We start from the raw sequence: 15,806 nt of genomic DNA on the forward strand, positions 1-15,806 counted from the left end.
TCTCCACACTCTCTCCAGCACTTGTTATCTGTAGATTTTTTGATGATGGCCATTCTGACCCGTGTGAGGTGATACCCCATTTCTGTTTTGATTTGCATTTCTCTAACAGTGATCACTGTTGAGCATCTTCTCATTTGTTTATTAGCCATTTGTGTGTCTTCTTTGGAGAAATGTCTGTTCAGGTGTTCTGCCCATTTTTTGACTGGGCTGTTTGTTTTCCTGATGTTCAGCTGTATGAGCTGCTTATATATTCTGGAGATTAATCCTTTGTCAGTTGTTTCATGTACAGTTATTCTCTCCCATTCTAAGGGTTGTCTTTTCATCTTGTTTACTGGTTCCTTTGCTGTGCAGAAGCTTTTATGTTTAATTAAGTCTGTTTGTTTATTTTTGTTTTTATTTCTATTACTCTAGAAAGTGTGACTACCCCATATCTCTGTTCCCCTTTGTAGGACAACTCCTCAGAACTGTTGTCCATCCTCATGGTGTCCAATTTTTACCTTCAGTTCACTTTTTAACATTCTTATCATGCTTTTGTTACCTTTACTCCACCCGAAGAGCTCTTGCCAAGGTGACAGATGAAATCTGTATTGCTAAATCAACGGTCAGTTTGTAGTTCTCACTTTGACCTTATGAAAGAATTTGACATGGTTGACTGTTCTTCCACTTAGCTTCCAGAACACCATGTTCTCATCATATCTCAGTCATGGAAAAGAACAATCTAAAAGACCCTGAGGTGCATTTGGAGTGATTGTATGGAATGCAAAAGGAGACTCCTTTTGTAGAAGCCTCACCCTTGCAAACTGGATGCTTTATCTGAGACTAGACCGCCCTCTTGTTCCTGTGGTGCCCCAGTGGCTAAAAGGGCAGGTTACCTGTAATTCCTCAGCCTCAGTTTTTGTATCAGTAAAGTGTAGATGGAAATACGTGCTACGTAGTCTTATTGTTAAAAATAAATGAATTTGTGTTAGAGAAAGCTTGGGATCCTAATTACAAACCCAAATGCCTGCCAGGATGGAGAGAAAGAAAATAAAAATTAGGACAGTCAGCAGATGGCTAGCCCCTAAAGTTAGGTCATATTTAGATTTTGCAAATAAACACACCAGGTCAAATAGACCATACCTGAAGGCCAAGTTTGGCCCACATTTTTCATGGGCTGTGGCTGAGACATGGTGAATATTCGGTTAACATTAGACTCCCTTTCTTTCAGAAACTCACTTTGATCAGTCAGTCATTCAGTCACCCTACTATGTTTCATGCCCGTGACATTCATTCAACACCTGTGTCTTCAGCCCCTGTTGTGCCAGGCACTGTGCAAGGTCAAGTGGTGGTCCCTTCTCTCAGGCTCTATTTCTCCTATTAGAGAGGTTGACTGACAAATTGGGAAAATAGTAGCTGTAAAAGAACCATGAAAAAGTGTTATGAAGACAAAGGGATGTGATTAACAAGAAAGAAAAAAGTGGAAGAGGAGCTGGGAGTCTCCTGTAATAAAAAGGAAGTATATGAGGATGATGGCTAAGTTCTGGAGGCTTGAGTTTCTGGAGCTTGAGTTCTGGAGTCTAATTTCCTACCTCTGTGACCTTAGGCAAGTTTCTTATTCTTCCTGTGTGTCAGTATTCTACAGGCAGGCCTCGTTTCATTGAATTTCACTTCATTGCACTTCACAGATACTGTGTTTTTTACAAATTGAAGGTTTGTGGTAACCCTACGACAAGCAAGTCTGTTGGCACCATTTTTTCCAACAGCATTTGCCTGCTTCATGTCTCTGTTGTCACATTTTAGTAGTTCTCACCGTATTTCAACCTTTTCCATGACTATTATATTAATGTTTGTTATGTGCTGTGTGATCAGTGACCTTTGATGTTAGTACTATGACTCACTGAAGTCTCAGATGATGGTTAGTGTTTTTTAGTAATAGTGTGATAGATTATAGTCCAGGTAAACATCCTTTTTCTTTTTCTTTTCCATGATGGTCTGTCGGTTTATCACAGGATTTTGAGTATAGTTCCCTGTGCTTGTTGTTTATCCATTCTGTATATAATAGTTTGCATCTGCTAATCCCAAGCTCCCTATCCATTCCTGGCCTTCTTCTGGCAACACTTATATATGCGCTGGGAAACTACAACCCCACATGACTTGCTTTACTGAGCTGGTTGGTAGTTAAACCCATATAATCTCTGAGGTATGCCTGTATGTTACAAATGAAGATGATAATAGGCCCTATCTCATGGGACTGTTGAGAAGGTTAAGTGAGTTAATGCATTTAAAGTACTGAGGTCATTCACTGGTATAGTTGTTTCTCAGGTAGATCAGCTGGCTATACGGCAGGCACAGGGATCTAGATGTGAATTTGGAAACTAGGGTTCTAATAAGGTAACCAATTTACGCTGATTCACCCAGAACTTTCCCTGTCTTATTGCTGGAAGTCATGTGCCCTGAGAAACCCCTCACTTCTGGGCAGAACTAGATGGTTGGTCACCCTAAGTCTGCTTCCAGCCACTGACTAGCTCTGTGACTTTGAGGCCATCTTATGCCATCTCTATAAAATGAGGAGTTCAGACTAGTCAGGTAGTTCTCAAACTTCATCATGTATGAAAATCTGTTGTTAAAACATGGGATGCCAAGCCCCACCCCCAGAGTTTCTGATCCAGTAGGTGTGAGGTGGAGCCTGACCCACGGTCGTGAAGGTCCATTTGTCTTCCAACAGTGTATGATTCTGTGACTGCTTCCTGTGACCTGCTCATGGTCTGTATGAGAACATGAGGTTCAGGTACAGAGAACCATGTCAGTCAGTCATGTATTCTTTCAGCACTACTTCTTGGATACCTGCTGTTTGTCAGTTTGTGTTCTAGCTGCTAGAGATCTAGCAGTCCACCGAATCAAAAGCAGGGGACTCGGCTCTACACCCTGCACTGCCCTGCCTCTCCTCTGTCATGCACAGGGAAGGCTCTGAGGTGACGAGAACTGGAGAAGAGGGTAAGATAACACACAGAAGCAGTAAGCTCTGCCTTAGAGACCTTAAAGGCAAGCATACCGCCACCTGGTTAGAGAGAGGGGTGAGAGGAGTTACAACGCCTCATTGCCTACAGAACACCCACACCCAGGCTTCCCATCTTAGTGTCAAGGACTTCTATGGCCAAGACTCTTTTTTTTTTTTTTTTTTTTTGAGATTTCTCCATTTGTCTCTTATGAAAAATAGCGTTCTCACTTTAAGCCTTAGCTGATATTTTTTTGAGAAAGAATAGGACGTCCACAATGTCATCCTTTCAAATATTTTATTTTGCTGCCCACTACGTGGGAGAAGCTACCTTTTATAAATAAGCAGGTATCCTGCATTTCTCTCACACCAAGTTCCAAGTGAGGAGGAAGAGAGCTTGTTTTGTGCCCTGATGAAGAGCCAGAATATTTATTACCTAGTAAGTTTTGTTCAGCCTCTTAAGTCAGTCAGCACATTTCATTCAATCAAGGGCCCTGACAAACATGCCAGGAAGGTCAAGTGATAACATTCATTTTTTGGGCACTCCTAATGACAGGTTCATTTGATTGGATTTAATTCCCCACCCTCCCCCCGTCTACTCACATGTTATTACATGTCCTCTTAGCCACATTTGTTGTTTCAGATATCTACTGCGGCATAACCCATCATCCCAAAACTTACTGGCTTAAAGGAAGGTCTGTTTTTATTGGTTCCTATTTTGTGGGTCAGGAATTTGGGCCAGGTTCAGTGGGGATGGCATATCTCTGCTCATGTGGTGCTGGCACACATGTGTTAGAACTGGCGCAGTATCACTTCTACCATGTTCTGTTGGTCAAAGCAAGTCACAGAACCAATCCAGATTCAAAGAGGGAGAGAAAATATACTCTACATCTTGATGGAAGAAATTATTGGTGGCCATTTTTGCAGGTGATTAACCTATATCCTTGCCTTCTTAGTTAATGCACTTCAAAGAAGAAAAAAGTGTTTTTTATGTAGGGAGGGAGTCTGGTGACAAGACAAAGTCTTTCTAAATATCTAAATCCAAGAAGAGTGTCAGAACTCCCTCAGGGAAATGAGGATATTTAAATGATTACCTAAAGAATGTAGCTCATGGAGGACAGTGACAGTGAAAAGCATACTATGTATATGTCTGGCTATACATTTACGATAAGTTTGAAGTGTGTCAAAAACCCCAGCATCCTTTTGGAAACAAATACAACAGGCCATAAAATTCTCAAATGCTTCTTATTAGCCTGAATAAAGGAGAACTGAATGGCACGGAGGATTTGACCAGAATCTCATGGGCAGCAGATGTTTTGAATGCTCTTCCGTTAAGGGGCAATAAGGCAAACCACATGCCTGCCTATATTTTGGGAATTATTTTATTGAGGGCTTGTGAAAATATGGAAAATGTAAACATATACACATAAGCATATGAAAATGCATTAAGTGTGGTCTGTCCTCTTGGCAGTGATGGGAGAGACAGAGGAGGTTTATATATGGGATGTGTAAGGCAACCTGATACTTCTTAAACTTTGTGTGTGCAAGCAAGTCATTTGGGGACCTTGTTTCAAAGCAGATCCTGATCCATTGGGTCTGGGTGGGAGCTGAGATTGGAGTGTCTGACACGCTCAGGTGCATTTATGCTGCTGGTGCACAGAACAGAAGAGCAAGCCTGTATTAGATGGTAGATGGAAGAGGTTGCTGATACGCTTCCCTGTTCACAGGGCAGCAAGGGTCAGGTAGCAAATGTTGCCTCCGTGCCTACCACGTGCCTGACGCTGGGCTAAGTTCGGGCTCTGAACTTAATGAGCTGCCAGTCTAGGAGGAAAGATAAACACAAAAAAATGATTGCAATAGAAACTGCTGAGGGAACAGCGGGTTAACTGTGATTCTGATAATTTATCTGTCAATTAGCAGAGGCTTTGATTCCTGAACCGCCTAACAAGGATGTGGCTTGGGTTGGTTGATTGACTAGAGTCTTGGAGTCTTCATCTATAAAATGATCTTTCCAATGCCTACCTCACAGAATTCTTAGGTGACTTCAGTAAAAATTAAGCCATAATGCCATATAATGCCTAGTGCATAGTAACTGGTCAGTAATGATTAACCTTTATTATTATACAAATCCTGCCATGTATGGTGGGGGGAAAGACCAATATATTCATCTGTAAAATATTTTGCTTATTAATCAGAGAGAAAATTCAGGAAAGTGATTCACCACTGTTGAAGAGGAAAGAAATTTCATCCATTCTCACAGGATCCTTGAAAAACAAGCAACATGAACATCTCTTAAGACATTTTCTGAATATAAAGCGTGTATGATGATGGTTGAAATGGATTTAAGGTTCTATTTTTTCTTGACTCTGTGGGACCTTGACATGTCGTTTAACCTCAGCTTTCTCATCTATAAAGTGGAAACAATAACAATTGTCATATTTGAAGTTTATGAGGCTCAAATGTCATAATGAATCTTTGGTGTCCTCACAGCCGGTTTGAATCTTGGCCTTGTCACTTATTAGCTTGTGTGACCTTGACCATTTTTCTCAACTTCTACCTCACTAAAAAAGTACGTAAAGTACTCTGCCAAGGGACAGACACAGAATAAGTGCTCTGTAAATGACAGTTGTTGTTATGATGTGACCTTCCTTTGAAAAATATAAGGTATATGACTTCATGAAGATTATTATTAGAACATGATAAATGTGCTGTTCTTTATATACATTGAGGTGTTGCTTTTGAGTTTCTGGCAGTAAAGCATAAACTTCGATTTCCCGCCTCTCTCCTCTGTCATGTGTGGTTGCAAGTAATACTTGTAAAGGCAGCAGATTGGTGGTGAGAGTTACAGCCTCTGTGATGATATTAGCAGTTTTTTCATCATTAGAGCAGACAGGCTGCATCTTACACTGATCCTCACACCAGAATCTCAAAATTTTGAAATGCTCCTAGCTTTCATAAAGCTTTTTCTTAGTCATTCAGTGAACCAGTCAAACATACAGGGTCTAGTTTGTGTTAGAACGTGGACTCTAGTGGTTTGGGGCCCCTGGTGGATTCTGCTCTGCAGGAGCGGGAGAGGACAGATGAACTTCAGGCGACAGCCGTTCTTGCTATGGAAATGCAGTGACTGCAGCCTCGCACCCTTTGGGGCATTAACGAATATTTCAGTAGCCAGAGAATGTACAATAAAGTATACATTTCTGCACTTCCATCAAGGGAAAAATTGGGATGGGACAGAGAAATCTCCAAATTGTCTCTTCTTATATTCCATCCCTTGAATTCCTGTCACCTTCTCTACCTATCTGTCTCATTGACACAGTTATTGCAAGGAAGGAGTTAATGAGTACACAGCTTTATTTTCCTTGGAAGAGAGATACAAAACAGGCTCAAAGCAGGGCTGTCTTCACCCTGCAAGTCTTCAGGGGTTTTATAGGTAATTATTAACCCTTTGTGGCCTGCCTGGGGGAGGGAACCCTCTGTGCTACTAGTAAGCAACTACTAAGATATTCCATATACAGTATGTACCTGCACGCTCAATTTTTTTCAGACTTAAAATTCAGTAATACCTTAAAAATAAATCTTCTATGTATATAGGCCCAAATGATTGACAAAGTCCCCCAGGTCCTATATCAGAACAGATCGTTCCCTAACTGTCTTAGCACTGGGTCAGAAGTACCATTCTTTTTGTTTTCCATTTGAGAAAAGTGAGGCTTAAAGGAAATGACTGGGCGAAGGTTTCATGGGTAACAGGTCTTGGTTAGAATCCAGGTCTTCTGAATACAGCCCCGGTGCTCTTTGAATGTACTGAACATAGTGTAAAATCTCTTCTCACAGTCAGAAAGCACGTCTGAATCTAGCATTCTTTAAAACCACCACCTAGAACTGCCATAAACTGCCCCAATTCAGTCTCCTGGAATTTGTGTTTTCTTTAAAAAAAAAAAAAAATCCGTGTGATCAATCTGTTCTCTTGTTATTTTGTCATTTGCTTTTCTCCTGCTTGGTGATTTCAGGCTATTTAGATTTGGGGTTTGTCTCTTTCAGTGAGTTTAGGGTGATTAACTGCTACAACTGCTGTATTTAAGAGAATCCTGCAGAGATTTGGGATGGGAGGGGGGATTTGAGTCCATGCTGGTCCTAGCGTTTGGTCTCTGGTGGATTAAAACGAAGTGGAAAGCCTAAAAATCCCTGAATGACCCCCTTCAAGGAGTAACTTTAAAATTGAGGAGATGGCAGTGGAGGAAAATGAGGACCCACAATGCCCAAGTCAGCTGTTGCTCCATGCTTTGTAGACCACTGTTTGCTTTTTTGTAAGCAGTGACAGAGACTCCCTTAGAAACTTGCCCTTGTTGTTATTCAGGTCTTTGTGATTTTAAGTTGTGGCTACAGCTGAATTCTCCCCTGAGCTCTCCAAGCCCACACTCTCCCTTCAGTCCCAAGCAGGTTGCTAGTATATGGGCAAACTTCCATACATGGTATGGGGAGCAGACATGACTTCATGCTCTGCTGTAGACAAGGGGAACTGCCAAGGCTCAGGCGCCCAGTGCCTGCAAGTGTTCCTGGGTTTTGGAATCCTTCTCTCTGGCTGCATGGTAACCAGACCACAGGGGCTGCTTTAGACTTGTGAGCACATCCTTACCTTGCCAGTTCTCAGGTCCAACCTCCCTACCCTCCAAGAAAGCATCTCACAGGTGCACCCACAAGCATCTGGAAAAACATTTGACAATAAACGTCCTTTTTATAATACCAACTGTGGCACAAACCTGAAAGGTAATTTTAGGTCAGCCTCTCAAGGGGTTCAATGAGTTCAGTTTGTTTCTGCTGCATGTGTTGTTTCACTGGAGGTGGGGCAGGGCAGGTCTGATAGCTTTGTTTAAGGAAGTACTCCATGGGTATTCTGCATTAAATTACTATTTTGTGTTCTTTGGTTATGAAAAGTTTCAGAAACCTTGCCATAGAGGACTACACCAATTAGGGGCCCTTTAAATTCCATCTTTCTGCTTATTAATATCATTTTACTGAAAGGCATTGTAACAAAGAGATATATTTCTTCTTGCCCAAATGGATGGTGTATGTTTAGTCTGGGTCACAAATGAAACATAAAAGCTGGTTAAGGTCTTGGTAGAATAGATCAGGTACAGCCTTTTTCTGATAGTGTTTCTTGGGAATCATATTTGGATTAATTTACACACATATTTGTGCTTTGCTTTGGGCATTACTATTGAGATCTTGCAGAGAGAGAGGGAAGGAGAAAGAAACGGAGGAGGGAATGGAGGAAGGAAGGAAAACAGGAGGCGCCAGTAGCTGATAGCATAGTGAATCAGTAGAAGCTGGAGGAGGATAAGGGGGGGAAGGAGGGAACAAAAAGAAAGGAAACCAGCCACCACGTGACCACCAAGCCCAAACCCAGTTTTGGTTAAAGAAAAGAAGTTTTCTTGACTGAGGAAAATTTAACATCTCAATTAAAGCAGCCCCATAGAATGTATCAAAAATGAAGCAATACTTAAATTTTTTTTTTTCTTTCTGAGGAACATCTTCCTTTCTTTTTGGTAACACAGAAGTCAGATTTCAGTTGCTGGAGCAAATGTTTTTCAACAGACACGACTCACTTAATTTTCCTGACAATGTGTGCAGTTATGTTAGAAACTTGCGTACTCTTGGGAAGGGACATGAGACACCAGCAAACCACAACGCCGATAGGAGCAGCTATATCTTGATGTGCTAATCTTGTAACTTTTTTACTCTGTGTGAGTGAGTGTGTGTGTGTGTGTGTGTGTGTGCGTGCGCGCGTGTGTGTGTGTGTGTGCGTGCCTTACTCTTTGCGCTGTCGTTAACACTTGGCTACTACGGTCGGACCAGTAGGAGCCAAAGTTAGTAACTTGGTAAGAATTATTATTTCTCTTTTTATTCTGTCTCTTAGGAGTTCTTGATGTATAGCTTCTTGAAAACTGGTTTTAAAAGGATGTGATTTAAACAAACAAAGCAACCCCTTTATATCGAAGGCTGGAGTGTTTCCAGGATAACCCTTCAGCTCACCAGGGCAGAGGTGGGGATAGGGGTGGGACTGCAGAGGTGGGGATGGGGGTGGCACTGCGTACACCTTTCCGATTCGGTTTCTGCCCACATTACACTTTCATTTTAGTAATCAAGGACATATTGCTACATTTAAGGAGTCAGGAACAAGTCAGGAGCCAAAAAGAGCTCCCGGTTGTGAGAGAGGAAGGCGGTCACCCCTAATAAAATAACTAAAGATGCCCCCAGCAGTAGATTAGTGAAGTTTTAAATCTGCATACATCTGGAAAATGGGTGTAAACTTTAAGTCGCCGGCCCTGTTTGCAGACTGGAAGGAGGGAAGAAACTTTGAGACCAGAACGCTCCAAAGCGGGGGCAGTGCCTTCTTTACCGAAGTTTTCTCCTCCCGTACACCCAGAGGGCATACTTTTATTCCACCTCTCTCCATTGTGCATCCCCCTCCTCCATCAGTCAGTAAGTCCCCTTTAAGAGCCAGAGGCCGACTCTCCCTTTCTCCTCCCAGTCCCCCGCCCTTCACACCTTGGGTGGGAAAAGAGACTGGGGTGGGGTGGCCGGAGAGGCGGGAGGGGCGGGATCATGGTGAACGCTCCAATGGGCGTCCAAACTGGCCCGCCGTGGACCCCGGCAGCCAATGAACAGCAGCCGGGGGCGGGGCGGGGCGCTGTTGCAAAGCATCCAACGTGGGCCGGCAGGAGGCCGCGGGCGGCTGAGCCCAGGGGGTGTGTGAGGGCGAGCGGCCGGGGGCGGGGCTTCGGGACCGGCCCGGGCTGGGCCGCTGGGAAGCGAGCGGCGAGAGGTTGATTGTTCGGCCGCGAGGTCTGCGGGGTTCTAGCTAAGCAGAGCGGCGTGCGGAGCCCGGGACCGCGCGGGCGCGCTCTGCCTGAGGCGCTGGGACAGCTAGGCGCACCGGGCCCTTGGAGCACTGCGGGGGTGGCCGCGTCGTCCAGCCCGGAGTCTGCAGCTGGACGCTTGGAGCCGCGAGGAATATGCCTACGGGCGCAGAGCTTCTGCTGTGAACCCGAGCTCCTTGCTTGCAGCGGCGGCTGCACTTGGTGTGCGCGGGGACTCCGAAACCCGGCCAGGAGCGTGGCGGGAGAACGAGGAGCGTCAGCCAAGCACCTTTTGCTGGGCTCGGTGGGGTTCTCAGCGAGCACGGACGGGTCGGCCCGGATGGGCGCGGGGTTCGCGGCCCCCTCCGGGCTCTGCAGAGTAGCCCAGGCACCGGGGGCCCCCTGAGCGCCAGAGTCGCTACCGCAAAGAGAACTTATGCTGGCAGCCATGCCCCGGCACTGAGCCTAGTGCGGAGCGGAGCTCCTGCAGGCCCGCCCGTGCCGGCGGTCGCCCCGGACTTCGCAGCCCCAGCACTGGGAGTTCGCTGCGCGCTCCAGACAAGATGGCGCGGCCGGTCCGCGGAGCGCTCGGGGCCCCGCGCCGCTCGCCTTGTCTTCTCTTCTGGCTGCTGCTGCTGCTTCAGCTGGAGCCCGCATCGGCCACAGCCGGCCCGCGGGCGCCCTGCGCCGCCGCCTGCACTTGCGCTGGGGACTCTTTGGACTGCGGCGGGCGCGGGTTGGCGGCGCTACCAGGGGACCTGCCCGCCTGGACGCGAAGTCTGTAAGTGCCGCCCTTTACGCCCTCTTCGCGCCCCGGGGGGCTGTCACTTGCGAACGGGACAGCTAGGGTGCTTCTCCGAAAAGGGGCTACACATTGAGTTGCGTGTGTGTCAGCTTTGAATGAGCTGCAAAACTGTTAGTGTGGGATTGTAGTGGTGACATGGTCCTTGGGGATCTGGAGGAGACTGCGTGCGAAGAAGTCTGGATGGGAAAAGTGTGAGTCTCGTGAGTGTGTGGAGGTGCACGAGCGTGAGTCTTCGGGGTCTTAAGGCGGGAAGTGTACCTCGTGGGGGGAAGGATGAGATCGAACGTGGGTCTTTGGGGTCTTAAGGTGAGCGAATGTGGGTCTTGAGGTTCTGGAGAAGAAAAAGTGTCCTAGGGGTCTGGAGGTGAGTGAGCGTGGCTCGTGAGGGCCATTTGGGAGTTGCTGAGTGGGTGGGAGTGTGGCGGTAAGAGGGTGAGTGAAAAGTTAGGAGGTAAGTGTGCATGTGTGGGTGGAGAGCGGGAAACATCTGGAGGGGAGAGTGTGAGGAAGTCTGTCTAGGGGTCCGCGAGTGTTTCTTTTTCCCCTCTCCTATAATCCACCTCTCTTGTCTGAGCTGCTCGGCCTTTCAGTGGGTAATGAATGAAGGTGACTTTTGGCTCCAGTCTTCCATTTACATCATTTATTAGTGAGAGTGTGCGTAGCCGCCTCCTCATCCACCAGTCTGGTGGCCTGACTTGGCTCTGGCCCCCCGCAGAAAAGTCTGGAGGACTCCCCCAGTTGAGTTAGGGGACTCTCAGTTCCTGGAGATCTATGACTGCTGGACGTTGGTCCTTTCCCCCCTGGTTGGCATCTTAGGGAACTGTGTTCCAGATCCTTCCTGTCTGCTCCCTAGGGAACTCCTAGGGCTTGCTGATCCAGTGCATCTTGGGGCCCACCCTGTAGCATTTCTCCTCTATAAATGGTGCAAATGAGTCTTGGAGTAATGCTACTTCGGGAGAGGGCGTGAGACTAGGGTGCCAGACTCTGATTTCAGCAGAGTGTGTTAACCCGCAAGAGGCTCATCTCTGTGCCGTCAGGATTTTGGGACTTGGTGGGCCACTTCTCAGGAAAACACAAATACGGAGTTGTGTAAACCTGGCAGAATGTCATAACCTTTTAAAATTTCTAACAAATCTGCTTCATGAGTCAAAATCTGTCCAGCTATCAGTAATTAGCATCTCTGCGGAACTGTTAGTACCTTCCAGAAGAGGCCTAGGTTGAATAGTCTGCTTTTTAGTTGAATAATTGGACATATTCCTAGAACATACAAGAGTCACAGTAGTAACCTCAGGCGTGACATTCACTCTTCAAAAAGAGAAAACTGGTGACACCAGTTTTAACCAACACCTGTGGCTTGATGTAAGAACATGTGGTCTGAGACTCAGGCTGCCATAAGGGGAGAGAAGTTAATTCCTTTCCAATGTGAAGATCCTGTGTCTCTGAGAGTTAACAGATCCCTTAACGTTCCACGCTGCTTAGCGACCCATCCTGCGCCGGTGTGAAACTCGACCCTTGTGCACAGGATTTCTCTTCAGCATTCTGCTGCTGCTTTGGAATTCCCTGACTTAGGCAAAACCAGTGGTCAGGTGGTGGGATTTTAACACAGGTGGTGGCCATGTAAATTAATGGGAAGTAGACCCCAGAATTGCCATTTGGTAGTATTGTATATAGCTGGGGCAGTCTGGGGGTATTGTGGGTTTTTTACATACTCTAAAGTAGTTTATTTTATTTTATTTTATTTTTTTCAAGTCATGGAATCAGAGTAGCTGCTTAAGTGTTCACCTGTTGGAATAGTGACTCCCAATGTCAGTGTCGGTTGCGTCACGGGCAAGGCACTAAGTTCAGAAGTGGGGGGTTCCTGGCAAGGATAGGGTGTCCTCTTGTTTTCACTTTCCTATGGCCACAAGATCCTCTTTGCCTTGCCCTTTAATTTTTGGAGCAAAACTACTGGTTTTATTTGGGGGGCTTTTGTCGCCTAAAGAGTGATATTTCACAAGTCATAAATAACTTTAAGATTGCAGTCTTTTCTCTTTTCCCAACACATTTGATGATCAGTGAATACAAAACTGGCTATTTTGAACTTCAGGAGACTTGATTATACTGATTATGGTGTTAACTGATTAGGTTTTAAGTGAGTAGTATGGCCTCTGGTTAGTATGTGGCAATACAGTATTCAGTACAGAAATGTATGTCCTTTGAAAAAATGTTTGTGAAGTTTGTTTGTTTGTTTTTCTTCTGATTAAAGAACAATTAGGTAAATATTTCCCCCTCCGCCCCCAGACTTCACATTTCTCCATTTAAGTCCTTAGTCTAATTCTGAATTTTCCATCAGGATATTTATGTTTTATATTCCTGGCTATGATTCAGTAAGACTTGAGGGGAGAAAGTCTCTGTCTATATATATAATAAAATACGTTATACCTTCAGCAACTTTACACCCTCTGAGTCCATTGTGTCTAGAAAGTGCGTTGAGCTAGTTTATAACCCCATGAACTAGATTTACTACTGCAGCTAGTTTAATTTCAGGCTGTGGGTTTGAGATAGAAGGGGACCTGTGGCTTTACGGAGCTTTTTTTTTTCCTTTTGCTTTTGTAAACAGTGCATCTAATTTTGGAGTTGCTGTTAAGCCCCGCATAAGGAAAGTAAAAATCCTTAGTGGATGTAAATGCCGTTGGAATAACAGAACTGGAATAGTGCTGGGAGAAGGAAAAATATGTTCGTTCCTGGGGCCTGAGGATAACTTATTCAACACAATAACTTATAGTTGTAGTAGTCGAGCCATAACTGAGTCTGCCATCCCATTACGTAGGTGAGAACGGCCTAGTCCAACCAGCACATTCATAAATAGCTCCCAGCTCTGCCAAGCTTTCTTCAAACTTCCCAGAACCTTAGAAGACTCTGAACTTCTTAGAACTCAGATGTTTTCTTTCTTTGAAATTGCTTTGGGGGAGTGTGACTTTAGAAGCTGTTTAAGATGCATTAAACACAATTTACCTTCGACTTTTGTCTGTGGCATAAAGTTGAGCAGAGCTTTCCTTGTTCACAGGGTCTGGCAGCTCAATGATGAGCTAATGGGACTGCGATAGGAAGGCAGGCAGGCCCTGGAGGAGGAACCACTGATTCTCAGCTTGGAGGGAAGATGACTTGACGTTCGAAAGCAAGGACACTCCCTAAAGGTCACCGAGTGTGGTCATTCTAAGTCACATTAAGACAAATGTATTGATTGGTTCTCTTTGTGTTTCGTCTCCCTACCTGTTTGCAGTACCAAACCCAGGGGACTCAGTCGAACTTCTTTGTCAGTTTGGGCACCTAAATGGTACTTAGGATTATATTAGAAAACAAAACGCAAGCGCCATGGTGGTTCCCATTGTTGTTGGGGAGCAAAGAGGGCCTTTGTCTTTCAAATTTTACAGCTGTGCTGGAAGGCCCAGGTGTGCAGGGTGTTGTGAATTAAGGGTTTGGAAAATAGTTTCCATCCTGTTTATGCAAATTAGATCTAAAGTGCATAGGACCAAATTGTTTCAGAACCAAAGCTAAGGGGGGGGTGTGGGTGGGTGGCTGGGGGGGTGTGGGTGGGTGGGGGGGGTGCGTGGGTGGGGGGGGTGGGTGTGTGGGTGTGGGTGTGTGTTTTAAGAGGTAGATAATGGTCTGGATTGCCCTGAGGTCTTCCTTTCTGCCCATTTTCCTATCACTTAAGAAGAATTCAGCAGACCATGAACATCCAATTCGTGGGGATGGACAGGTTTGTTCTGAAGAGGGAGCCCGTCCAACACAGGGTAATGGCAGAGAGAAAATCTGAGAAGTGCAAGTGCTTTTAAAGTTTGGGGGAGCTTTAGCCTGAGCTCAGAGTCCTTTTCTTTTCAAGTGTCAGAAGCCTGGCTTCACCTCCTCTACATGATGGAGCACCTATCTGATATGTCGCTGTTGTTTAGCCACGAAGTAGTGTTCAGCTCTGTAGCCCCCCAGGCTCCTCTGTTCATGAAATTTCCCCAGCAAGAATACTGGTGTGGGTTGCCATGTCTTTCTCCAGGGAATCTTTCCAACACGCATCCCCTGCTTGGCAGGCAGATTCTTTACCAATGAGCCACCTGGGAAGCCTTCATCCCTTATGACACTTTTTTTTTTTAATAAGGGCAAATCAGGGAAATGAAATTGGGTGCCTTTTTTAGACACAGGATTTAAGTCCCTTTGATGCAAAATTATGGTCATAAAATCTAAGTTTTGAGGACTGAAATTAGGAAGTGCCCAGAGACCCCAAAGCCCAAGGTGTCTCTTGCCTATAGTGTATGTCAGGGCTGTTCGTGCCCCCTTTAACAAGGGACAGTTTTAAAAAGAAGCATGCTCATCTCTTTTCATATTTACATCAGGTCACCAGATTTCCCAACCTTTGGACTTTTGAATGTGTTGTGGGCAGTACTTGTTCATCTCCAGAAGGATGACAATTCTGTGCAGAGTAATCAGATCTGGGTCCCAGTGGATGTCCAGCTCCATGGGACTTCCAGCTCTGCCCCAGGGGCTGTAAGTCTCTCTCCCTTTCTATTAATGCCTAGGCCTGAATTCCCCACGCAGCCTTCCCTGAGCACATTGGGATGACCTCTGGCTGACCTTACTCTCCCTCAGACACCATGCTTACAATGAAAGGGCCTCTCCCCCATTCTGCAGAGGTGTCTCCCTGGTGCAAAGCCTTTTCAGCATCTTCTCTTTCAGGGTGGACAGGAATGCAAGAGAGCCGCTAGGGTTTTGTGCGACTTAACAATACTCCCGGCCTAGCTCTCTGCACCTGCTGCAGCCCCAGAGGTCTGTTATCTGGGGAAGGAGGTGGTTTAAAATAGCCACTGGTTATTTCAAAAGTGACATCCACCAGAGAGGGAAATCTGCTGAAGGGATTCATTGAACTAAAAGTTGCTATAAGCAGTCAAGGATGTTGATTGTACCATTATCTCTGGTTTAAAACTTAGAGGGATTCCTCTGACTTAGCCCATAGGTTTAAAGACCAAGTTTCATGAGCAAGCCTAATTTTCAATGACTTGGGAATGAGCTTGGTGACATTTACTCATTGGGGACCTTTCCCCTCCTCAGCAACTGCAATTTGAAACCCTGGGGGTCTTTTAGAGTAGAACTCTGGGGTCTGTTAATATTCAGAGCTGTTTACAATGGATGCAGTTTCAAA

At 45.4% G+C, this 15,806-nt stretch overlaps 1 protein-coding gene across 3 annotated transcripts in view; it reads left to right on the forward strand.

The window, feature by feature from the left end:
• LRIG1 (leucine rich repeats and immunoglobulin like domains 1) overlaps positions 9,717-15,806 on the forward strand; it is a 115,813-nt gene continuing 109,723 nt past the window's right edge. For all 3 annotated transcript variants that reach the window (XM_013973581.2, XM_018066998.1, XM_018066999.1), the window contains exon 1: positions 9,717-10,612. In XM_013973581.2, the coding sequence (XP_013829035.2) occupies positions 10,395-10,612 (218 nt within the window). In that variant the 5' untranslated portion in view covers positions 9,717-10,394. The remainder of the gene's footprint in view (positions 10,613-15,806) is intronic.

This window comes from Capra hircus, chromosome 22 (assembly GCF_001704415.2).
Source record: "Capra hircus breed San Clemente chromosome 22, ASM170441v1, whole genome shotgun sequence".
Lineage (NCBI taxonomy): Eukaryota > Metazoa > Chordata > Mammalia > Artiodactyla > Bovidae > Capra > Capra hircus.